Genomic DNA, 26,090 nt, shown 5'->3' on the forward strand with positions numbered 1-26,090 from the left:
TCACTCGTCTGAGAATAGGACATACAGGTCTCAACCTTTCATTATATAAAATAGGTAAGCACCCAACTGGGAAATGTATATATTGTAACCAACTAGAAACGGTTGAACATGTTCTCCTTCAGTGTAGGAGATACACTATCAATAGGGAACGCCTCTTTCAGTCATTACGGAAGGCAAAACATCATGATATCTCATTGACAGGTCTCTTGGGGAAAACAGCAGGCCAGATATATTGTCATATAATTAAGTTTCTTAAAGAAACTGAGTTAGGAAAAAGAATTTAATTTATGTTTGTTTTTCTTTTTTTGTTTGTTTTTGTTTGTTTTTCTTTTTTTTTTTTTGGTTTTGTTCGTTCCACACTCCAGTCCAGCATGTGGCGGTAATGCACCGTTAAACTGGTTTGCCAACTGCCATTAAACCCTAAAGAAGAAGAAGAAGAAGAAGAACGCGGGCGGTGTTGATGACGTAGGGAGAGGGAAAACCAAACGGTCCGCGGCGGTCTGTTCTCTGGAGGTGTTGTGAATGTAATACAAACAGCGGCTGTGAACAGTTGTTAAGGCGGGCAAGGAGTAAGCAATTGCAATTCAGTATCGAGTAAATAACAAATTGTCCTCAACAGGGTGTAACGTTAGTTATTGGATTCATAAACATGTTTCCGTTGGCACATCATTTAGCAGCTAAAACGTTAGCTTTTAACAAGCTAGCTAAAGTTAAAATTGATTTCAAAAGCAACATTTGACAGTACACCCTGAGATAATTGCACTATAAAACGAGTGAAGGTTTTCTGTGCGGTCAAAACGAATACATGAATAACGTTACACGAGGAGGCAACATTTCTTGCTAGGCGCTTGTGATGCATTAACCAAGACTCGTCCCTGCTCGCTTTATTCTCCGCTCGGCAGAATGCAGAGGGCTTCCCGTTTAAAGCGTGAACTTCAGATGTTGAGCACCGAGCCACCTCCCGGGATAACATGCTGGCAGACCGAAGAGCGGATAGACGACCTCCGGGCGCGTAAGCATTCTCTGCGTTAAGGCTTTGAAACGGAACTAAGACTGCATTTGTCCAAGACTGTATACCACACATATGACAAGCTACTTTTTTGAGCTACCTGATCATGTATTTTCTTCCTCTGGTTTACAGAGATAGTGGGCGGATCAGAGACTCCATATGAAGGTGGACTCTTCTCCTTGGAGATCAAAGTCCCAGAGAGGTACATGTTCTCAAAGGTCTACATTGGTGGAGGTGTTCGCTCTCCCATTTCCACGTTATCAGCACTTCTAGTAAGACAGGCCTGCTATTTTCCTCCCATAGGTACCCATTCGAGCCTCCCAAAATCCGATTCTTGACCCCCATCTACCACCCAAATATCGACAATTCAGGACGTATATGCCATGATGCTCTCAAACTCCCGCCAAAGGTTGTTACAGATTACAAATGAAAACATAATATGATCTGTGTTTCACCTCTAGTTATCTGGTTTTGATTGACTGCTGTCAAATAAATTAGGAGATTTAATGTTTTCTGCTTGTTTTATTTTTTCTTTCATTTTATTCAGGGAGCCTGGAAGCCATCCCTAAACATCTCCACAGTCCTCACCTCCATTCAGCTGCTCATGGCTGAGCCAAATCCAGACGACCCACTCATGGCTGATATAGTGAGTAACATGTAATGTTGCATTCACAGATATGCTGTCTGTTAGATTACCGTAAGCTCGATACACAATCACACTGATGGTTTCATTTGTTTTTTTGAATACCATAAAACTTCAATCAAAAGCCTAGTCCCAATTAGACGCCTGTCCCTTTGACTTGACTGGTGTGGCTACACATTTTGACAAATAAACGCAGGTCTCAATAAGACGCCTGTTCTGGTTTTTATAGAAGTTCTTTGGATGTATAAAACCTCTTAAAGCCCACTGGGTCGCCTGCTTGAGTTGTAGTTCTAAGTTGCTAAGATTGGACATACAAATATAAATTTTTAAACGTTTGTTAAAATGGACACGCTACACATTGTACATCAGTTAGATTCTCCACAATTTAGTTGTTCACTTAATTATGAGCACCAAAGTATAATACACTCAGATTTACCTGTATGGTCAGCCTCTCTCCCTCTGTGCTTGAGGTTGGCCTTGATGGGCTGTCTCTAATAGCTAAATGAATGATCTGTATTTCATATGTAATTTTTATACATGTAATATTCATACTGGTTGAAATAAACAATTTGATAGTAGCCCATTTCTCATCTTTGCAAGCCTGGGCTATTAATTTAAGTTTTATGATATTCTAATAAAAAAATATGAATATGTGACAATAGAGATTTTGTAACAACTTGTTTTTGGACATCAGAATGTCTGAGATCTAAATAATACTATGCTTAAAATTTGTATCTAATAATTTAATGCTCTTTTCAATTTGTATTTTTATTACAAGCCAGAGGTTTTACTAAATGCTAGAATAACTTGTTTAGATATCAGTTTGAAACACCTTTACCTCTTCAAATACAGTCTATTTCAGTCGTAAATTACAGTAGTGTAAATATGTGTATATATAGGTTTGTGTGTGCGCGTGTATATATACATACCTGTAAAGAGACGCTTACATATTTTTGAATACAGTCATCGGAGTTCAAATACAACAAACAGATGTTCACGGAGAAAGCCAAGAAGTGGACACAAGAACATGCTGTTCAGAAGAACATGGTAAGTCCTTTGTCTATGGTTGAAGCAATTGTATCGTGCTGTCGGTCACGATTAAAACAGTTATCCTCCTTAACCTTTTTATTTTCATTACGTACTGACCTTCCCGGGTAGGCTGCACTATTGTAAGTGGTTGAGCTGTTTATACTGTTATATTGTAGATACTGTATACCACATCCACCTACCTCAATTCATTCCTCCTGCACAATACTTATACTTATTTATTCCAGCATCCTTTGCTCTATGCTTCATTGCACTGTATACATGTGTACATGTATGCATGTATATGTACCTGTATATCACATCCACCTCCAACATGCATACATATTCCTGCATCCTTTGCACTCTGCTCACTGCACTATTTGTCTATACATCTATATTGTTTTTGTTCATAGTGTGTATATTTGTGTTGTCTACACTGAAGTCTGTCTGATTTTATTTTTATTATTGTGATTTTGTATTTTTGTATGAGTAAGCACATCATGAGCAATGTACAATCCAGAGTCAAATTCCTCATGTGTACACATACCAGGCAATAAAAGCCAATTCTGATGATTGTTGTCAGTTGCTCCACAGCACTCTGTCGTTGTATTAGCTGTGTGTAGTGGCATATTTTATCCACAAGGTGGTGCTGTGCTCCCTTGGTAGAATGTCATCTTTATTTTTTACATTTATTCTTTTAGCTGACGCTTTTATCCAAAGCAACTTACAATTGCTATATATGTTGCACACCTCTGGAGCAACTAGGGGTTAAGTGTCTTGCTCAGGTACACATTGGTGCATGGGTCACAGTGGGGATTTGATCTCTCACACCAAAGGCGGGCATCTTATCCATTGCGCCACCACCACCATTTAATATTCACTTACAACAAAGTGATACAAACTGTTGCAAGTGTGACCTCCACATTTCACACGTCTCAGTTTTGGGATGTGGAGGAGCATAGATGGGCAATGCTGTCATTGTCTAACATGAAGTTGTATCTGTCTTTGTCCAGGGAGTCGTGGAGAGCAACAAAGAAAATAATCCCCATCAGACAGCTTCATCCCGCAAAAGAGACGCTTTGGGTGCACAGCAGGAGGCAGAGGAGCCAGCAAAAAAAACCTGTTTGTAGTTTCTGTCTACGGGTCGCTCTTCTCCCGAGCCACCATGTCTTCTACACCTGTCTACTTGTAACGAGAATGGATTTTACATTTTAATTTAGTACTAATGCCTAGTTCCATTTACTATGGATCCTTTCCTGTTCTTAACCCAGAAATACTGTGCTAACATTTATGTGCATAATGTTTATGTGTGTTGTGATATTAAAGTTTACAACTTAAAGTATATAGTGACTTCTTGTATCGCGTGAAGGCGAGTTTAGTAGCATCAGCACAGTGATGTAATGTGTATATACAGTATGAAGGTAATAATTTTATTCAAACATATGCTTACCAGTTGTATACAAAGTATGTACATCCTAAATAGCAAAAAAAATTTTTTTTACAAAGTAAGGATTTATTTCCTAATATATAAAATTATATATTTGCTGTTTATCATATAAAAAGGGAGACAAACATCATAAGGCTGTAGTAAGTCAATACCATGCTAGTTCAGAGGTAGTTACATTGTATGTACATATTGCTAGCCTACACTCATGTCTGTAGAAAGATAGCTACATCCCATTCAGTCTGTGTAACTGCTGGCCTCATGTTGGACAGAGTTGCATATTTGAGACAAAATCATGTAAACCATATGTGCGACCTGTTTCCTGTTGCATTTTGCTGCCACTTTAAGAATAACATATAACAGCTATTACACAGTTGCAAAGAAAACTATCTGACAATAGAATTTCTGTGAATGCAAATTGTTAGCTTACTCTAGTCAAATGTCCTGGTGTGTCTGATGACTCCCTTTCTCTGAAACAGACCTTAGCAATAGGATAGAACTTATATATATATATATATATATATAAAAAAAGACAACTCCACTTACAATATAACCAGACAATCTGTAACCTCTAAGATACATCTCTCATGATCACATTTCAGTATAAACATTTACACTTAAAATTCTACTGGTTCTACCTAAATTCCGCTTGGCTAAACCATTGATTTGTCTGATGCTTAGATTTTCCATATAGTTAACAAGCTTTTCTTTTTGTCATGCAAGTCCATGACTAACGCTGACCACTGGGTAGTGTCTGAAATTGTCCTTTTATTATATCTGTCATGTTGTTTTGTGGTGTTTCCTTTAATAGTCTTTACTGTGAAGGGAACTTTGTACTCTCCATTTTCAAAGGCACTTTGTTGTGTTCTCAAAGACTTCTCTTGAGTACTCTAGAGTCTCTTGTGTGTGTGGACTCATTCTGAAGCCATTGCGGATTGATAACCCCGAGCTGGTCTTGGTGCTGCTGCTCAGTGGTGGTCTTTGAGTGTCCATAGTGTCTCCGCTATTTAGACCACTACCTTGGAGGCTCATGGATGAGAGGTGAGAGATGGCGTCATGGTAGAATGATACAGAGGGCAAGTGTTATGAATCACATCTTGATCCAAACTCTTAAGACATTCATCATCGTTCAGGTTCCCTCGTTCTGTCATCCTGTCTCTATCTCTGGCGGTGGGCGTGGGTATCTGGCAAGGAATGAGAGGAACAGAGGAAGAAGACGAGCAGTGGGAAAACATGATTGGATCCAGTCGGGGTTGGAATGGGGGCCCCCCACTGTACAGGGCATCAGCATCAGCGAGTGACACCTGTGCCGAAGAATCGGAGCATGAGCTCTTCTCTGTCTCCACAGAAACCAGCGAATCCAGGGTTCGGTCCCGGCGTAGCTGTGGACGTGCTTTTGGGTGAGGCCAGAAGAAAAACTGTGAGTGGTCTCGTGTGAAAAGGAGGAAGAGGAGGGGGTTCAGGCAGGCAGGCAGGGGCTGGAGAAGAAGGAGAACTGACTTTAGCACTTCCTCCCCCAGAGAGAGGAGACCCAGGAGGGAGCAGAGGGAGAGGAAAGCTACTGGTACATAGAGGAGGCCATTGGTGAATATTAGCCAAGCAACATGTTTGATCATAGCGCAGTCCCACAGGCCCTCACACTCACCCCTAAGTAACTCCCAGTAAAGGCGGATGTATGAACCTGTGACTATAAGCAAGCACAGGGTGTTCATCATAATGAGCGCCAAGGGAAAGCCCAGGGAGGATGGCAGTCGAGAGGATGGGGGTGGCAGGGGCGAGGGTAGGCAGAAAGGTGAGGACCCGTACTCTCCAACTCCCACCAGTGGGAGAGAAGCAAGGGTGAGGGAAAGAGTGAGGCAGAAAAGTGCACATGTGCGAACACTCCCAAGGGATGGGGATTTCCCGTAGGCGCGGGCGCATGTCACGCTTACACCACACTGCACGGCTGCCAGAGTCAGCAGCAACACACTTGCCTCAGACGCGAACACCCAGACCCATCCTGTGGCCTGACACCCAGGACCCCCCTCCCAGCGGGCACCATGGTGACCAAACTCTCCCAGGGTTAGAGCATCCACAAGGGCTAAAGTGCATGTACACACACCCGTCAGCAGATTGGAGGCGCCCATGCAGGCCACAGTGAAGCGGAGCGGTGACAGGTAACCAGGTGAGCCAAAGAGGGACAGGAGCAGGAGGGAGTTCCCCAGAAGAGACATCAAGGAGATGGACCACAAGCCTACACGAACCAGCCAGCTGCCCAACAGAGAGTCACAGGGACGGAAAGGACCTGCAAACAAACACATCAGCTGTAGATAAACCAAATACAAATGGTGAATTCATGCTTTAATTTCCTCATGCTGTAGTTGTGACAAAACAATCTGTAAGTCAGTTGATAAATCACTGAAGGTGTAGCTTCAGTTACCTGGAGTTGGTGTGCATTGGATGCTGGTTTGTAGTTTGGATTCCTCTATTTCTAGTTGGAACTCCTCTAGGTCAGGGTCATCTGGAATAAAGCGTTGTCAGGGTCAGAAATTAGAGGTCCAACCCCTTGGGGCCAGTCCATTGTATAAGGTATGTTTAGCTTGTGAGGTTTTATGACAGCTTATTCTGCATACATGTACATAGTTGGCACAGTAAGGGAGGTGATCTAACATTCTTTTGCAATGAAAGAAACAAAAATATTTGTAGAAGATAATTGCAGGAAATGTGATCAGCGTGACTGTTTTTCAAGCAATTAAAGGTAAATAAATTTTAATCAGTGATATGTCATGGTTTAATTATCTTTTGTTTTTCTTACGTTTTGTTGTAGCCAGCAATTGTTTATTTTCACATTTAATGGTGTGGGTTTAATGGTTTTAATTTCAACTTAATTTGGGTTTATTGGTGTTAATATTTTATGCCTGCCACAGGAATGCGTGAAAGCGTCAACACTCAAGTGTGAGTGTGTGTCAGCTGCCAGGTAGCTGAGGTTTCTGAGGCACTGACATGTTTCAAGTGGGCTTGTGTCAATAATTCGGCAATGAGCACAGGCATATGGGGCTCAAATGTACAAGTATTACTTTACCCCTCTTCTTGGGTGTGTACCATGTGTGTTATATACTGGTTCAGTATGATTGCACAGATATCGTAATTGCGTGCTTTCTCACAGTGTGTGTCCGTGTGGATAGGGTACATGGCTACAGTCCTCTTGTGTAGGTCTTCATCAGTGTTGCTCTGCTCTGTATCCCACTGGCTGGCTGGCTTGTAGCTATCACAGGAACCATACACACAACACTGGTAGGCATAAGGCATCTCTATTACCCTGCAACAAACAGATGGAACAGTATTGACAATAGACCAGGAAAAACAATGCCACAACATATTGTATAAGAGGACAAAGAAATGGGAACAAAACCTTAAGACTTCCGTCATTTTATTGTGAGCATGAGCGTTAGCAGCTTAGCTTTTAGACACAATTTTGATGTTTCAAAGCAACCTCAAGTGCTTATGAATCTGTTCCTCCAGCACTTGAGCACATGTGCAAAATGACCCATCATCTATGGGGAAAACGTAGGTGAAACTGTTTGTTTTCCAGAGTCTGGATCAGCTAACTTTGTTGTGGGTGGCTGTACAACATTTACTGTACATGTGCAATGCTTTTGAAATGACTTTCTGCCAGGAGTTCTGTTTTGGACGATGTTCTACAGTATTGCTGACATTGCCACTTGATCACCTGCCATCTCCTATGTTTTTGAAACTCACTCTCCATATTTACTTCACTTGCACCTTTCCAGGCCTTCAGGGATCTTTGTAACAAGAAGTAACTTGCTGCTGACAAATGCTTCCTCATTGTTGAAGTTCAGTTCAGGAATGGCTTGCAGGGATACAGTATAATTAGTTTATTGTTAACCTTGGCTGCTTTTGATAAATTGAAGGTATAAATAGAAAATTGTGAGAGGGTAAGAGGAAGGATAATTAAAGGGATGGGAAGTGCATTGTTCTTTACAGCCAGAGGATACACACCTGGGTAAGTTATCCTCTTAAGTCAGTTTTTGATGAGAAACTAAAATACAAAGTTCACATTGGGGACTACATTAAGTAAGAAAGAATAAAAGGATTCACAATGGCTTGCGTGTGTGTTTCATGTTTTTATATCCCAGTGGGGAATTTAACACACTAACCAATGGGGACTCACGTTATCAGGACGAAAATTGAGGACCCCACGGGTAGAGACTGTTTTTTGGGGGTTAAGACCTGGTTTTAGGGTTCTGGTTGCAATTGGGTTAAGGTTAGGGTTAGGCAAGGGTTAAGATTAGGCATGTAGTTGTGATGGTTAAGGTTAGGGTAACGGGGTAGGGAATGTATTATGTCAATGAGATGTTCCCACAGGGACAGAGGAACAAACATGTGTGTGTATTACCTCATACGGGGGAAGTGATCGGGACTGAAGGCATCGTATAATTCTGTGTTGCCCCTCAGTTTGAGATGGGTGAGACTCCCCAAACCTGCCACAGGTACTGAGCTGAGGCGGTTCTCAGTCAGGTCTCTGAGAAAAATATAGAAAGAAATTGAGAAACAGGAGAAACAGAAGGGGGTGAGAAGTCAAATCAGGCCAAGTCAGTGTTTACAAAATTTGATTTTATTTCAGACATTGCCGAGGGTCATCCTTGGTAACAAAAAGGCCTCTTAGATAGCTGTCTATCTGATTCCCTCCAGATTACACTTCCAGTCAGATGTAGTGTATCTGCTTGTTTAGCTAGGCATACTTCAACCAGTCTTCACACAAAGAAGCAGTTTGTATTGGCATGACCTGAGATGAGTTTCCTGGCCACACAGAGGGGTTTTTCAAACAATAAATGCATAGTGTTCTCTGTAGACTCAGCCAATGACAACAGGTTTTCTGTAGCACACGCAGTCAAGTGTGGAGTGTTTTTATAAGGTGAGGGCTCTGACATACAGCTTAACTTTAATTAAAGATGCACACATTTGGCATGCCTTCTAGGGGAGAGGAGTGACTGCAGAAGGACCAGATGAAAGGGAGAAGAGTCTTAATGACGGTTATATCTGTGTTTACTCACAGTTTGATCAAAGAGTGAAGTGCGGCAAAGGCATCTGGGTGGATCCACTCGATCTTATTCCAGCTCAGATCACTGATAGAAAAAAAAGAATCAAAGTGAACTGAAATGGACCGAAAGGAATTTCACATTGAATGTTGTATCTCAATCACCACTAGATGTCAGTAATAAGTCATAAGACTACATATTTTGATTTTGACCAATGATTGTTCTTCTTATGACTCCTTAAAATTGTCTACTTGTGACTCCTCATCATACTATGAGTGATTTCCCTCTACATATTGTTTTATTTAAATATTCTTTAGTATTTTGCAAGAAAAAAGCTCTTTTTGTGTAGCAGAGTTATGTTTTTCTTATCTCCTGTCCTTTTAATCATCTGCTGAAGCTTCAGGTATATTTTGCAACCCCTTTGTGGGGTCCTGACCACAAGGTTTGGAACCACTGATCTAGATAATGAATTTCCTAGACAACAATGTGTGACGTTGAGGGAAAATGAACAGTTACAACAAACGTAGACTTACAGTGTTCTTAGAGAGGTGAGCTGCTTGAAGGTGCTTGACTCTATCCTCCTGATTTGGTTATGCTGTAGCCCTCTGTTGGGGAAAAACAAATACAGGCAAAATAAGGGCAATGTCAGATGTGTGGGGAAACGTAAACATGTTGATTTTGTTGTGTGTGTGCAATTGTGTTGGGGGTTGAACTACTCACATCTCTTGCAATGCAGAGCAGTGGTAAAAGCTGGGCAGATCCTCTATCTGGTTGTAAGACAGCTCCCTACAACAATACACAAAGCACACATAAACACAGTGACCAGCTGTGGATTTATAGCATGGGAAATTATGGGGGTGACAGGATTATTTGGGTCAACAGTCGGCTCTGTGAGCAAGGCAATGTAGCAGGACAATAATTTTTTGGGGGGGGGTCATTGGATTAAATAGCACAGTGATTGTACAAATGATTGCTTAGGGGCACAACTCTCCACAGTTGGGTTTTGTGTATCAGTTGTTGTACCTCTCACTCTCCCCCTAATGTGTGTGTGTGTGTGTGTGTGTGTACTCACAGCACTCTGAGGCGAGGCAGCTGCTCACATATATCCAGAGGGAGAGCTGAGAGACCGGCCCGAGTCAGCGTCCTATAGAGAAAAATAGAATCCTCTGATCATTGTTGAAGTGCAGGCAAGCGAAAGGATCCCCCAGTACCGTGAGTCTAACTTGGTCAGACAGGGAGCTGTGTACGTTCGCCAAACCTGTCACCGGCTGGCATAACTTGCCTCTCCTGTTCTGTCCCTTTCTCTCCTAGAATCCTAAAACACACATATTATCTTTTTTTTATTCTCTGGGCTTTCTGTGTGTCTCGCCCCTGCTTATCCTTCTCTCTCTACATTATTTTTCTTTCATGTACTTGGACTACCGGGGTTGTATCTTAACCTCAGTGTCTTTTCACATTCTTTGTTGTTGTATGTGGTGAAATAATACAATGCGTATGTGTCGAGATAAAGGAGACACTCACAAAATTTCCAGGCTGGTGGTTCCTTTCAGATCGGGAAAAGATTGAATCTGAGTTGCTCCGTTAAGGGAACTGCAGTCAACCAGGGAGAAAAGTGTCAGAAAACTCTTTCTTTCCCTCTTTCAGTCTCTCTCTCTCTCTCACTCACAGACACATACACACGTGTCCACACAGACCTTGTCTAACAGCTCATTTTAGCCATCAAACCTTTCTTCCAACATCAACACAGGCTGTTTTGGCTGTCTCACTAGACATCATAAGTCACACCATTCAACATGTTCTTACAACACACTCTCTTACCACATCAGCACACAGCATAGCAATACTCTAACACAACATCATTCAGTAGGCCATTACACATGTCCACTCAACTCTCACTGCTAGGGACAGAGGATGATTTAAACAGTGTTTGGGCTAACTCATTGGAATGGTTTCTACTGGCCGCATACTTACAGTGTGTGCAACTTAGGTAAGAACTGGAAAGCGGATTTCCCCACAAACTGGATGGGGTTCTCATAGAAGTGACTGCAAGAAAGGAAGAGAAAAATTGATTTGGACATATTCTGATTAATTTGTTTTGGAGAATGAGTTGTGTTGTACATGATGTCGACATGAAATCGCAATTATGTGTTTATCTAATACAGCATGTGCACATTGTAGCATTAAGCATTAAGCTCACATGGTTTGGAGCTGAGGGTTTCCCACGAAGGCGCTCTCAGGGATGGCTTTGATATTGTTGTTATGGAAGCCCCTGCAAATAGAAAAACATACTGTTAGTTAGACGGTCTATGAATATGTTTCTGATTTTCTGTGTGTGTGTGTGTGTGTGTGTGTGTGTGTGTGTATGGAGATTCGACAGAGTGCGTTTGTGAGCGAGAGGCAAGTCATATGTCCTCATGTTGCACCTGCCGTTGCACAGCTGAGAAACATTTTTGGATAAATGAGATGTAAACACGCACACATACGCCGTATCTGTGACACATATGTAGTTGCGGAACATCTGCTGAAGCTGAGGGGAAATCGTGGTGTGTGTGTGTGTGTGTGTGTGTGTGTGTATGTGCGCGTGCGTACGTGCGTGCGTAAATGGATGCATGCGTGTGCGTCTGTGTGTACGTGCAGGCAATCGGGTGCGTGGGTGTGTAGCCAGCACCTGCTTAGGGCGAGAGAGATTGTATCCGAGTGCCACATTAAAATCACTTAACGGGATTACTTGGGATAAGGCAACCACGATAGTCATGTCAGGCAGGTGTGTTTTTGTGTGTGTGTGTCTGTGTGTGTACTCACAGTTCCTGAAGCTTACTGAGTGCCCTGATAGCCACAGGGAACTCATGAAGATCATTGTAGTTTAAATCCCTGACAGAGAGAGACAGAAACAGTCATAATTAAATAATATATTGCAACATTAAGTCCAAGGCAAGATGAAGGTTTTATTTCCCTGCAATGGAAATCATAATAGCACTATAGCCACTTCTCTTAGAGGCTGACAGCTGTAGAGTGGGAAGTTTGGATGTGACCCTTGACCTTTACTGCTCTGACCTGATTATTTAGGTCTGTCTCTGATTAGTTGCCCAGGAAACACTGTATCAAAACAACTGTTATAATTGACACTGCTCATATGCAGGTGGCAGGAAAATGTACTGCATATATGTACTGTATATGTCTGTGTGTACATGGTACATAAAGTGTGTAGTTTGCATGCATGCATAGTATGTCCCTTGCCATATTAAGACATGTGCCTGAGTATGTGTGCACACGTGTGCTGTCTTTGAAGATTTGTAGCCATCCAGGTCAAAGGGTATCTAAAAGTACTAAGTCATAGTCAACTGGATTTATTTTAATCCTTTAAAGTATAAGACAACAAATATGCCTTTTATTAAGTACTTAAAGATTTATATGTGTTCTTCCCCGAGTTCCCCAGTTGTGAAATGTTTTTCTGTCTGGTATCTGCTCTGTCTTGTTTGCATATGCTGTTACGTTTTCCAGCAGTCTCCTGGACGTCTCCTCCTAGTAATGATTTTATAATACACACTAGGGGTTGGGGAGGGTGGTGGAGATGCAGATGGTCTCTCATATTTCTCATAAGCGAGGCTGCTGTGAGAGATTAACCCTTCATACCAGCACAATCCCCACGTCAATGACACCTGTCATCTTATCCCGCTGAATCTTCTCTCTCCTCGCCGCTGACAGCCCAAACACTTTAACACACACTATTCTGGTCTAGAGAGCTCCATCCCTCTTTCTCTCATTCTCTAGTTTCCCTTCATCCCCTTAACCATGGCTCCCCTGACTTACACCCTGTCCCCGCACATTTCCCGGCATGGATAATGGCTTTTAAGTTGAGTGTTAAGCTGGCCGTACCCTTGTGAGTGCGCAGGCAGAAGTACTTTCTTATCTGCACACACACGTATGTGCCCACACACATGCTCATAAAAAGGAACGCATAATTTTTTACACTTCAACAGGTTGTTAAGCAGCATGCCAGAAACTGTGGTTTCATCAGACCACCGTGAATTTTGCAGGAGACACGGTTGCACTGTCTCCATTTCTCTCGCTTGCTTTCCCCACCTCTTTCATATGGCTGCGTCGGTTTCCTGCGGGTTGGCGTGTGGTTAGGATCTAGTTATCGAAGCTCAAACAACTTTCCTGAAGCCACGCTGAGCCAGATTTGACCTCAGCGCTGCCTAGCAATTACTCTTACAAAACACAGAGGAATCTGTTGATGTTACTTCAAGGTAATCAAAGAGGAACTTCACATCTTCACATTCCTGTCGTTCATGTATTGGTTGTGGTTTTAAAAAACGTTCAAGCACCTGCTGAAATTATTGGGATATGAATCATTATGACTTTATGATTTAGCACTACACTTATTATTCTTTGGCACACTTGGTACACATGATTTAGAAAAACACATTCATTTTAGGTGTTCCAAGCAACACCAAACACTTTCACACAGAGAGAGAGAAACAAGGGCTGTAGTCAGACACACAAAGTGATGAAATTGATGGCTCTTGGGTATATTACAGTTTTGAGGTTATATTTCAGGGACTTCTTCATATATCTCGGAGTCAATCTAAGGCAGTCATTGTTGTAAACACTACCATGCCGAATGAATGTTGATACTTGCTGATACTTTGTCATCACATAGCCTGCATCAGTGTTTGGGGAAACAGAGACGGTACTCATTTGGGTCTATGAAATGAAATCATCAGGGTGCGTGCATGTTAGTGTGTGTGTGTGTGTGTGTGTGTGTGTGTGTGTGTACTTGTACTTCTTACATAGTGAGGACTGGAACATGATTTTAACAGAGTGAGGACATTTTTTGAAAGTGAGGATATTTTGACCGGTCCTCACAACTTCAAAGGACTGTGTGAAGGTTTAGACTTGTTTTTTAGGTTAGGGTTAGGGTCAGCATTTTAGTTGTGATGGTTGAGGTTAGGGTAACGCTCCATGGAATGCGTTATTTCAATTAGGGTCCTCGCAACTATAGACGTACAAGGAGGTGTGTGTTTGTGTGTGTGCGAGAGTGAAAATATCTTGTGCTTAATTTATATTAGTAACCATGGTCTAAAAAGCATGTGCGCACACATGTGTGTCTGTGATTATGTGTATGTGTGTGTGTGTGATACTCACAGTGTCTCCAGACTGTGTAAACCTCCGAAACATTGCGCGCCCATGCTCTGGATCTGGTTGTTATGGAGATGCCTGGACAAAGGCCACAAATATTTTTCAACAAATCAGAAATTACTTTCTCAAAAACGTTTCCACACTGCAATCATCGCCATCAATGGAACAAATTTTTTCTCTGGTAAGTTGAGAAACCCAGACTCAGGAGAGTTATAAGTAAACAAATCAAGATGTGACTTACAGTACGACAAGGGCGGAGAGGTTGGTGAATGCATAATCGGGGATGTGTGTGATCTGGTTCAGGGCCAGCGTCATGGCCTGCAGGGAGGGTAGAGAGTCCAGGGCCGTCACTGGGATCTCTCTTAGGGAGTTGTCATCCAACCACAGGTGTCTTAGAGAGCGAACCCCTCTAAAGGCCCCAGCCGGAACCTCAGACAACAGGTTAGCATCAAGACGCCTGCAGGGTGAGAGGAACTGAGCTTAGCAAGATAATCACCAAGTCTAAGTACAGGTATGTTTGCTCATGTGCATGTGTATCCGTGCTTATGCGTTAGAGTTTGTGTGTCGTGGCATTGGAACATTTTGGCTTAAAGGAGGGTTATTATGAGAATTACACATCCTTAATTCTCCTTCTTTCATCTTTGCTGCAGCTTCTTAGAAGCTCCTCATTCTGATTTATTCCCATGCTAAATAAGCCATGTCTAGCTTCACCAGCACAGACATGTATGAAATGTAAAAAGAGAAAAACTCAGACACAAACGTGTAGGAACGGCTGCTGTGAGCCCGTTTTATTCTACCTCACTTTATTTATGTTGTGTAAAGCCGACTTCCCTCAATGTCTGGAAAAAGGGAAAGACAGAAGGAGGGAGGGAAAGTAAAGATGCAGCTTCAGCTGTTCCTCCCTTCTTCACTCTTTCCATCGGAGTCCTCCTGTCGCCACCAGTCCCTGGCATTTCCACCACTCGTATGCAAACACAACTCCTTTCAACTGATGAATTTATGACAGCGGACACACACATATGCTCTCACGCATGTGCTTTCATCTCTTCAACTATACCAAACCTAACAAACCTTTGTCCCCTCCATCCCCTCAGTATCCTCAACCCACAGGCGATGAGTGTGGACTGTGACACACACACCACATAAATGCACACATGCATACACACTGTCCATAGTGATGAATGATCCCCTCAGGGCAGAGTTGACAAGCTGAGACCACTTCCTGCCGCTATTCTTCTTTCTTTGGCCCTTCATACTCATTCATTAATCTCCTTTTCCTCCCTGCAGCCCCTCTCACACATCTTCATTGATGCACTCCCGGCCGCCGCAAACCCCTTTGCGCCTCACTCCTTAACTCTTGTTGGGCTTTCAAACATCCTCCCTTATCAATCTTCCACTGTGGTTCTTTGATTCTCGTGCTACAGCTCCTCCTCAGCCTGCTCACCCCTCAGAGGCTTCACCAAACAAACAGTATCATCAAAGTGAAATCTGAACTTGAACCCTGAACTTTTCTCCCCAGGGAAATTTTCTATCAGGAGAGGCAACTGTATACACTGGCAGATGCTCACACACAGGCATATAGGGAAACACCCTCCAGCATACATGTAAATACACATGTATGTGTGTATACGTGCACACATAAAAACAACTTCACAAAAGTGTCATCGCGTCTACTTCCTGAGCACACATTTGTTCTCAGTGCTAAACATCGTCCTTGTGCCTCCTGTGCACGCCAACTGTGGACATTGTTTGGCCCTGACCCAAATCGCAGGATGAAAGCTACGGAAGACCCTTCAAATTTCTGGTTTGTTCTCCAGGGCAAAATAATAATTGCTCCTCTGGGTGGACCTGCCAGGTCTCCAGAAGGTCCAGACAGAACCAGGAATGTTCCACAGAAGCCAATAAAGCAGCAACTATTTCCTGTCCATCACATCAAAGTCTGAGGTACGATTACGGGAGGGAGGGATAGGGCGAGAAAGAGAAAGTTCTCTTAAATGATCCAGGAGATCTGTGGACCTGCCTCCGCTGGTTCAGTTCTCCAGATGGCCAACATTTTATACAACAGGGAATTTGGAGGAGCACGTTTCACTACCATCCAGAGTCAAATCTCTAAAAACAGGGTTACGTTGATTAATGTGGCTTGTGGAACTCATCAGTGGTGATTACGCTGCTTAACCTGTGGGTTGGGACCCAAAACACGTCCGTCTGCTTATGATGGCACCAAACTGAACAACAGCACCGTGAGACACATTTCCCTGCAAACAGATTCTTGTCCGGGATTAAGACGTGATTTATTTTGGATGAAAGCCTCCTTTATACATTTATACCAATTTAAAACCCATGTGCTGTCTGATATGCTGTCTCTCTCTCTCCTTACCTGGTGTGTTTTATGTCAGTGAGAGGCGCCGACAAGCTTCACTCTCCAAAGCCTTTCCAGTAATCTTTCTCCGCTGGGCTTATCATTACAGTAATGACAAGGTGCGTCTCTATACACTGCCTCTGTGTGTCTCTGTGTATATGTATGTTTTCATTACTTGAGAATATGTCTGTGTGAAGAAATTGAGAGACCACACACACACACGCTTGTGCACGCGCACACACACACACAAACACACACACACACACTCATAGACAGAGACATCATCATGACAGAAATCTGTGAGGTTGGACACAAACTCACACAAGGGCAGCCGGGACCATAGTGTCTGCCTGTAGGTACAGTATGTGTGTACAGATGTGTGAGTGTGTGTGCAGTCTTGGTGACTATGTTGAGGGAGAGCAGGCCTGCTTTTACCAGACAGGAAAACATTGTAGGTGGTAGAGAAGTTACATCTGCACACCCCTCCTATTTTACAACTCCAGCTATTTGAGTGTGTGTGTGTGTGTGTGTGTGTGTGTGTGTGTGTGTGTGTGTTTCAGCGTGATGAAGGAAATGGCTTTATGGATATTTACAAAGAATTATTAATTTGGAAAGCAGGGATGTGGAGTACGTGTGCGGTACAAAGTTGAGACGGGTTGGGGTGAGGAATTACAGATGAGGTGGTCCACATGCACCCGCCCAAACATTCACAATGACACACACACACACACGTACACTGACCCCACAGATGAGACAATTATGCCACCAAACACTCTCATTAGCCAGGGGGATAGCGGTGTGGGTGGTGGGAGAAGAACGGAGGAGAGTAGCGGAGGAGGAAGAGAGGGGGAATTGATGGAAAATGGGGTTGTTTCACAGCTCATTGGAGATGCTCTCCCTGGCCTGCAGTGTCTGCTGTTTCCCTCATGGCTTCCAGATGCTACCATGAACTGCACTGACACAGTCAGGCTGTGACTCCTACCGTCAGGCAGTACAGCACTGAATGCAGAACTACTGGGCTATGGTCTGTAATATGTCAGTGGTACTCTGTACCTGCATTGCGGTTAGAACTGAGATGTGTGGGTGGGTGGCCAGGGGTTTCATTCCCTGCTGGACGAGGTAGAGTAGCATGATTAATATGTGTGTGTGTGTGTGTGTGTGTGTGTGTGTGTGTGTGTGTGTGTGTGTAAGCGAGAAAGAGAGAGAGACTCACAGGGACAGTAGGTTGGGTAGGTCCCATGGAGCATCATCAGGAAGTCTCTCCAGTTGGTTGTTTTGTAGCATCCTGAAAGACATGTACAGATTATATAGTTTATAGGTAATAGGTCTACACGTGACGGAGTGCACGTGGTGTGTGTGAGGGCACGTCAAGCAGAACAAATAATTCCAATGTGAGGGAAATCTGACACAAGAAGGAAAGGGCCAGTGAAAGCTTGAGGAGAAGCAGAGAATGAAGGGTAGAAGAAAAGGGAAAGAGGAGCTCCTTGGGTGGGCTGCTGATGTCATTCTCAGAAGAATGGAGCAAAAAGTGAGGAGGAAGTGGGGAGCAAACAATAGCCCTCTCTCTTTCCTCTCCCTCCCTCTCTTTTCTCTGTCTTTCTCTCCCTCCTTCTTTAAAGTTTTTATCGTGACCAGTCGTCTGACATTGGCGCACGAGGCGTACAGTCTCCAGTGTGTCGCTCTCAGCAGTGCCGTTATGCCTTTATCGTGGCATCATGGTGCCACAATCTCTGTCTCTGTGAGTGTAGAGGCCTTGTAAGTTAAACATCTTAGCTCACAGTTATGTTATTATATTAAATGAATCTGTATAATGTATCTTTTGTCTTTATAAATATGAAATAACCTCAAACCAAATTTGTATTATCTCTTTATTTATTTAGTCGTAAGTGATGGTTACAATGACATTCTGGATGTCGCATATTTTGCTATATTTATTTACATAACTCAGTATGCCATGCTTTTATTGTGTTATATTTCACAATAGTCTCCTATGTAAGATACAATGATTTCACTTTAGAAAAAATGATACTCAGGTTTGAGAGGATTGTTTCCACTGGGACGATGATGCCATGATAAATGCGTCGAACTGAGTTTTTTTCAAAGTCGGTTTAAAAGAAATTCCCTGCAGGGAGCTGTACTCCACTTTGTGTTCATAACCTTCTGTGTGTGTGTGTGTGTGTGTGTGTGTGTGTGTGTGTGTGTGTGCGTGCATGCGTGTGTGTATCTGTGTATCTGACAGCAGGGACCTTGCGGTTACCCTACACAAGGTTAGTGGTCCATTTGTGTTTGACACGGCCTGACTTTAACTAATATATTGAGGAAGGAAACCGACATCTCAGCTGCTCTGAGGTGAAAGAGACCGTCCAAACTTTGCTAGGGTGTTAGTCTGTGAGGCATGAACGCTTGCAGACTTCAGGATATATGTGTCCTTCTGCAGTAATGACATAATAGCTCCATGATTCATGGCTGGTTCACTCATTCTGTCTCGTTTCACAACAAGGTGAAAGAAGATCAACTTGTGTGCCTGGTAATCCCCCAGATTCCCTCAAATTACAAACCACAATTCTCAGACCGAGTTTACATTCTGTGGCAGGGCTTCTCAAACTTTTCTCAGCCAGGGTCCAAAAGGAATTGAGCTGGTTTCCAAGGCTTGTGAAAACCTCCTTAATACCCTTGTCCTGCACCCACTAGAAATATGGCTGCAGATCATTATATGCCGCACTTGCAAGTCAGAGGGAGAGTACCATGGTTGTTGGTTGCTTTGCACTTTTTTTGGTGATTTAATACATCACTAACAGTTGGTGGCCATGGATCGTAAGGTTGTGAACACACTATGAGATGTGGGGTGTTGAGAGAACAGCTTTGAATTGCGTTTTTAAGTGATTTTTTCTGTCACTTGCTGTAATCTCGGTGGGTGGTGTGACTGGGAGGTCCCTGCATTACACCTGTGTGTGTGTTTGTGTGTGTGTGTGGGGGGGGTGTGTGTGTGTGTGTGTGTGTGTGTGTGTGTTTGTGTGTGTGTGTGTGTGTGTGTGTGCTTGCAACAGGTCTTGTTTGGGAATGAAGGAACTGCAAGCAGGGCAGGTCTCCCCCCAGCCCATAAACTTTAACTACAGTTAATGATGCGTGGCCTGTGTGTTTAATTCAAGGCGGGAGCACAGCTCTATCCCCCCAGAATGCTGGTGTGGAACAACCCACCTGGAATGAAGATTGATCCATCAGAGTGGGATAGGGTGGGAGGGAGGAGGAGGTTACTTACAAAACTCTGAGGTTGTGGAGACCCTGGAGAGCGTGGCCTGAGATATACCTCAGCTGATTCCCTGAGATACGCCTAGGAGAGAAACATGGAGATCAAAAAAGGGAAAACATAATATAAAAGTGAACAATGAAATATAAGCACACACACAAAAAAAATTATAAGTCTCCTAAGAGCAGTTTTGCCTTTTTCTTTATTCTACGTTTTTGGATTGAGCTGTGATATGACTTCATCCTTGAGTTCCTGTTTTGGGGTTACTGTTAGGGCAGTATGCAAATAACAGTTTTCTATTCCCTTAAACGCGGTTGCTATTGGCCCAAAGTACACCCTGAAACTTTAACCAATCCTGGGATCCTCTGAGTGAGTAAAAACTGATACTGGGTCAGCAAGTACAGTGTGAAAGTATATTTGCTTGTGCTCATGTGAGTGTGTTTATGTGAGTCTATATAGTAAGGTGGATACTATATATGTGCACATGTGTGTTCAGTGTGCATGTGTGTGCTATTTTCCATGTCCTTGTGGTAAATGGGCCCGTTCTGAGGGGCCTTGAGGACAGCGAGGGAGAGAAACCACACACATTCACACAAGCAATCCAATCAGTTTGTTTATCAAACACAGCACCTAATGGTCATTTGCGAGTGTGTCCAAATAAGATGTCCAAATAAATAACATTCAGTCCAACAGAGTAAGTCTCAAGGTCACAAGCTGGAAGCACAGTTTAAACACAGATTTGGTCTTCACAGCTCAAGACCACCCACTTTTATTAAACACACACAAGTTAAAAGTTGGCATCCTCCTCCTCAAACCGTTGCTCTACAGGTGACATTTCCCTGACATTTCAGACTTATGCTAAGCAGCCCACCTCTTGCTGAGTTGTTCCATCAACGCCAGGATATTGAAATATTGATATAGGGTTTGGCCTGCCTTTCCAAGCCACTATCATCCAGATGGTAAAGAGGGCTCCCAGCAAACTCTCCTCTGACATCAGATACTCATGTCAACATGTCTCAGTCTTATTAGTGTGCAGTGGCAAACCACACAACTCCACCCTTGCCTGCCAAATCTCGCACTCCACAGCCCAGTTTAGAACTCTTATACAACTCTTATTTACCAAAGACACACACCCGCACATACACATAAATGCACACCCACATCGGCTTACTAGAATGCAAAATGAACTGATCGTTATCCAAGCTATTGTGGTGCCATTTAGTCATGCTTCTCAAACCACAGTCAAAACCCATTCAAACAGACTTTGACTGCGTCACCGTATGTCTCAATATAGATTTCAAAGAGAAGTAAGACACAGATGATAGAGTTGATTGGCAGTGACTGCAGCTCTTTGACCCTACAGACTCCAATATTCAATCTTATTTCAAGATAAAGGAGTTCAACTTGCCCCTAGATCTGATTTTCACTCCTAAAGAAACCGGTATATAGCCATTTGTTGTACCTCAGAGGACGATGGGTCTGCTACTTCAATACCATTTTAGTTTCCGCTATTGCGCAGGTTGGTCACCAGGGACCATTTCAATAGCTATTTTTCCAGAGGTTACTGATTCAATAGGCCTTGCTAAGGTCCTGACACCAGTAAAATAGATCTAAGCCTCTTTCTACAAAGACCCCTAAGTGCCTTCTTTTGGTTCCTGTTCAAACGCAATGATTAGTTACAGACGCATTGGACGGAAAAAAGATATAGGTAGCACCAAAGAAAAATAAATGTCTTTTCACTGAGGAGGGCCAGTCATTTAGAGTTTTAGAAAACAAACATTGTAGTTAAGGCCATGGTATGATGTGCATGTCCTACTGCCAACCAGCCTTTCTCTATTAGCTGCACCATTGGAGCCAAAACAGCATTAGAGTGGAATCATGCTTCTTTTTTCTTATTTTTTTGCAGACTTCATTTGTCAGATGGATAATTATGTCGAAAGTGAAGATGGATATTGAAAAAGGAAAGAAATGTTCAGACGTTCTTGATAGACATCAACAGAACACCGGCAGTTGCCATTGACCAACTGTTTCCATGATATCAGTGTGTGTATTTATGCGTGCACATGTGTGTAAATGATCGTACGTATGAGTGAGTGTTCCGCACTTAGCCTCCTAGTCGTTCCACATCAATCTCATTCTAATGAAAGGCGCCTTGCTCTTGTCAAACCGTGGCTCCAACTGTTTTTTTTTTCTTTTAATTTGATTTTGGGATGGTTAGAATTTTTCTTGGCCCCTGGACTGCGCAGATAAAAATTCCACCTCAGCATAATTCAGCTCTATTGAAGTGATTCATAGATAAAATGACAGAGGCCAGTGTTGTTCAATCGTATGTGAGAAGAGTGGGAGGGGTGGTAACAAAGGTGAGACCACCCTGCTATCAGAGCTGATCAGTGAGGGCTTTGAAGGACCATAACAACTGCTGATTATTCTATGTATCACCATGTCTTATTGCTTCAGAATAATACACAAACAGACGGATTAAAGACCTAGACAGAAAGACAACATCATATTTTGGGATGCTATCTCAGGTAGTGATAGGACATCATAGTGGCAGCAGGGCCCTGGTGGTTGATAGGAGTCGATGATGAAAGAAGAAGGAGAGGATAAACAGATCTTATCTGAGAGTGTGGTTTGTGCGTAGGCGTTTCTGTAAGTGCAATTCCGTGTATGAACTTTTTCACCCTTGGTCCATCAATAGAAATGTTATCCCTCCTTCTGTTCGGAGATCCAGCCTGAGGGTCAACCACTTAACCTGGCGTTAACCTCTGAAATTATAGAGTAAAATATAGATGTGGGAAACAGTGCGGGTGGGTACGTGTTTGTGGAAGAGAAAGAGACAAGCAGACAAAAACCAATGTTGGCAACGCTAAAAAGAAACATTTTAATTGACCTAGATGTGTGTCCCATATGTGTGGAGCACCTGGAGTGTCAAGACAGCCAATATTGTAACCCCTTAACCCTCACCTACGTCATACTTCTGGCCTATCAGCAGACAATCTTATCACCAAGAGGAAGACAAGTAGGGCAGCGCTGGCCTCCACTTCTCTCCCTTTACATTTGGATTTCATTTGTGTGATTGCGATTATGCACCTGACAGCACTCTCACAGGACTGGAGAAGCCCGGGCTGGATGGATATTACAGGTTGAAGGATATTGCCGAAAGATGAGATTAGATTTATCGGAATTTTATCAGGAGCTACCACCATATTGTAGGCACTTTGGCTTAAGCTGGTAATATTGTACGTCAAAAAAGGCAAAACCAACAGTGATTAAAAAGATCTGGTGAGATTGTTTCACCTCTCAGTCCACTTTCAATGGACTGAATTCAGCTCTGTATTTAGGAGGTGAGTGGTGGCTTTAGATAATGATATAGATGAGCATGAGAGACTCAACCCAAACGGCTGATTATGAGAGGCATCATAGGAAAAAGGCAGAGTGAAATGTGATCTCCGGAGGTATACAAACAGCCTGGACTTTGATACTGATGATAGGCAGAAAGCACTGTCGCCTTCTAAAGTAGTTTTCAGGAAGGGCTTTTAGGGGGACAGTTTCACCTTAAACCACCCTCAAGCTGCAATTAGACCAGAAATAGGTGGCCCATCTTTAATATTAGAGCGGAACATTTGAAGAGAGGCAATGTCTTTGATATCAGGTAGATGAGTAACCAGTCTCGGTGTACCAGAGTGTGGGCCTTTCTGCCCTCTCATTAATCCATAGACATGCAGTCTGCCTCTCTGTCGCCTCTCTTCGTGCTCCGTGTGACTGACAGTTGCGTGCAGGTTTATGTGTTTGAATTAAGAAGCGATCTACTGATCAAAGCGCAAAATGAAGGCTTAATGAGAGGGATCTAAGATTAATAGAATACAATTTACAAATATGGAGTTAGAGGTAGAGAAAGGGCTGGAGGGGCGACTACACTTACATCTTATTCCCAATTTTAATGCCACAGTGAGTCAAAGGGAGGTTTTCGACCTGCTTTGTGAATTAATTTAATTACCTCATTTGAGGTTCAAAGGGATTAGCTGTTTGCACTTTGATGCTATAGAATTGAGCTACGAAATAGGAGGCAGCATGATTCAGTTTTCCATTTATGAGCATGGCTTCAGAAGGATACTCTATAAGATTTTATTCCCTCTCCTCCTCATAGGGTAAAACAGGATTAAGGCTGGACTTCTCACCATTGCCATTTTGGTTTGCAAGAACATGGAGAGAAAAAGTAGAAAGTAGAAAAACTATCAAAGGCGGTGAGCGCAGCTTGCATATAGCCTGCAGTAAAATGGAGATGGGGCTCTGTAGAAATGAATTGGAAAGGAGGGAGATAGAGTGAGGGAGGGCAGGCAGGGAAGTAGAGCCCGACATCAAACAATTTATCACTCTACCAGTCACAACCTGCCTGCCCCTTGCCTCTCCCTGTGCTACCAACAAGTGCTGTGGACCCACATCAAACGCTCTCGCTCTAAACCGACCATGATTGTGTTTAGAGCCTCGGTTTGTTTTTCTTTTTCTAGCACTATAACTTGTCATAATTATAATGTGTCTACCATAACCTGGAATATGTGCTTCTCTCTGCCTTGAAACATCGTTGTCGTCTCAGCGTGTTTCCAGAAATGGCCAGCGCCTATAAAAATTGGCTTTAGGGCAGAAACATCCTCCTTGGAAGTGTTACAAAGCAACCGAACGTCTCCATAAAGTGTCAGAACATGAGAGTGATACAGAGGAAGCAAGATCGACAGAGCTGTAGAACGCTGGGAGTCTCTGGACAAAAACAGGTGGAGTTGCATCCAAGACCCCCACCCTCCCTTTCCCCAAAGCAGGCAAATGTCAGCATCGATGTTCAACATCACTCTGCACTGTGTGGTTCTGATTATTATCGTGTTTTTTTACGACTGCAAAAGTTCAGATCAGCAATTCAATAAACGGCAATAAATCAAAGTCTAGAATTTAACTCTCAAACTTCAAGGTGTCACCAAACTTAATTGTTCAGCTTCGTTCTGCTCTTCAGATCCAGTTTGACTGTGGCACAAAGCCAAATGAGTGGTTATCCAGCTAACCTTTTACTTTCATCATCATTAGCTCATGCCTCACAGGCTGCAGCTGCGAGAATTAGCAAAGAAAGCAGCGGACTGTTCAAACGCCCCATGCAGACACACACACACACTGCAGGCTTCAGAAGCAAAAGAATCAGGTGAAGGCTGACATGCACACATAAGCCCCCATGAGTTACTACACACTTACACACACCCTTAGGCCATATCTCTTGGCAGCTTTTGTCAAACCAAGATTCTGCTGAAATCTGCTGAGTGGTCAAATCAGATATACAAACCAGGTCGACCGAAAAAATGTTCAAAATATTCTGTGATTTTGTTACAGCTTCGTGCTTCCATCAACCCTACGAGAATTAAACTAATACCTTTTACCTTGTGAAGTACTGACCGGAGTGTGTCTGTAGCATAGTATAGAAGTCAAGAAGTTTGGCACAGAGGCAAAGGAAAATAAAAACATTTATTTTGCTACCAGACAAAAAAAGTACACAAGAATCATGCCCGTATTGGAATTAATTTAGTGTATTGGCACCTATTTCAAATCATGTCTAATGATACCGTACCTATACTTAATGTAATAAACAAAAAAAAACATAAATCTTGGCTGTTTCTGTTTCCCCCAATCCTGTCCTGAAGCTCCCCTATAGTGTGTTGTTTGTCTTGGCAAAGGCTTGTGTCTACGTGTGTACTTCTCCTGCTGAGCTGTCCAGCTGAAACAAAGTCAAGGAGGACAAGAAAGCAGCGGCTTGGATGCTGAGCACAGAACCTGCTCTCTAAACACTTTAAGGACCATATATTCACTCTCTGAGTGAATATCAGGTTCCCCCTGCCTCCCTCTTTTGTGTAGCCATCACAGGATCTACTAGCCTATCGCTGGAGGCAGTTTCTTGGTAGGAGAGATCAGACGCAGGCCAGAGTCAGTTTGCGCATATCAGCGTCTCAGGGAGTGACTGCTTCTTGTCATGTGTGAGTTGTGGCGATGGAGGTTCAATAATTGAATGTGAGTTGAATGATTCTGTACTCACAGTTCTGATAACAGGTGCAGTCGGTGGAAGGCTCTGGGCTGGATCTCACTGATGTTGTTCATACTTAGATCCCTAGAGAGAGAGAGGGGGGGGGGGGGGGGGGGGGGGGGGGGG

General features: G+C 43.0%; 2 protein-coding genes across 2 annotated transcripts in view; one reads left to right on the forward strand and one right to left on the reverse strand.

Annotated features, from left to right (window-relative positions):
- Positions 1-411: 411 nt before the first annotated feature.
- On the forward strand, positions 412-4,017 carry ube2t (ubiquitin-conjugating enzyme E2T (putative)). The gene is made up of 7 exons (XM_046056825.1): positions 412-569; positions 903-1,012; positions 1,142-1,211; positions 1,313-1,418; positions 1,557-1,655; positions 2,616-2,699; positions 3,692-4,017. Exons 2-7 carry the CDS (start codon positions 904-906, stop codon positions 3,806-3,808), a joined length of 585 nt encoding a protein of 194 aa, XP_045912781.1. The 5' UTR covers positions 412-569; position 903; the 3' UTR covers positions 3,809-4,017.
- Positions 4,018-4,094: 77 nt separating this feature from the next.
- The window catches only part of LOC123975371 (leucine-rich repeat-containing G-protein coupled receptor 6), a 38,426-nt gene continuing 16,430 nt past the window's right edge, over positions 4,095-26,090 (reverse strand). The window contains exons 2-18 of the mRNA XM_046056824.1: positions 25,977-26,048; positions 19,922-19,993; positions 17,876-17,947; positions 14,545-14,760; positions 14,310-14,381; positions 11,964-12,032; positions 11,359-11,430; positions 11,133-11,204; positions 10,683-10,751; positions 10,234-10,305; positions 9,882-9,947; positions 9,695-9,766; positions 9,177-9,248; positions 8,519-8,644; positions 7,266-7,420; positions 6,542-6,622; positions 4,095-6,406 (exon numbers count right to left, since the gene is read on the reverse strand). Coding sequence (XP_045912780.1) covers positions 5,151-6,406; positions 6,542-6,622; positions 7,266-7,420; positions 8,519-8,644; positions 9,177-9,248; positions 9,695-9,766; positions 9,882-9,947; positions 10,234-10,305; positions 10,683-10,751; positions 11,133-11,204; positions 11,359-11,430; positions 11,964-12,032; positions 14,310-14,381; positions 14,545-14,760; positions 17,876-17,947; positions 19,922-19,993; positions 25,977-26,048 — 2,686 coding nt within the window. The 3' untranslated portion in view covers positions 4,095-5,150. The remainder of the gene's footprint in view (positions 6,407-6,541; positions 6,623-7,265; positions 7,421-8,518; positions 8,645-9,176; positions 9,249-9,694; positions 9,767-9,881; positions 9,948-10,233; positions 10,306-10,682; positions 10,752-11,132; positions 11,205-11,358; positions 11,431-11,963; positions 12,033-14,309; positions 14,382-14,544; positions 14,761-17,875; positions 17,948-19,921; positions 19,994-25,976; positions 26,049-26,090) is intronic.

The sequence above is a fragment of the Micropterus dolomieu genome, linkage group LG08, assembly GCF_021292245.1.
Source record: "Micropterus dolomieu isolate WLL.071019.BEF.003 ecotype Adirondacks linkage group LG08, ASM2129224v1, whole genome shotgun sequence".
Taxonomy (NCBI): domain Eukaryota; kingdom Metazoa; phylum Chordata; class Actinopteri; order Centrarchiformes; family Centrarchidae; genus Micropterus; species Micropterus dolomieu.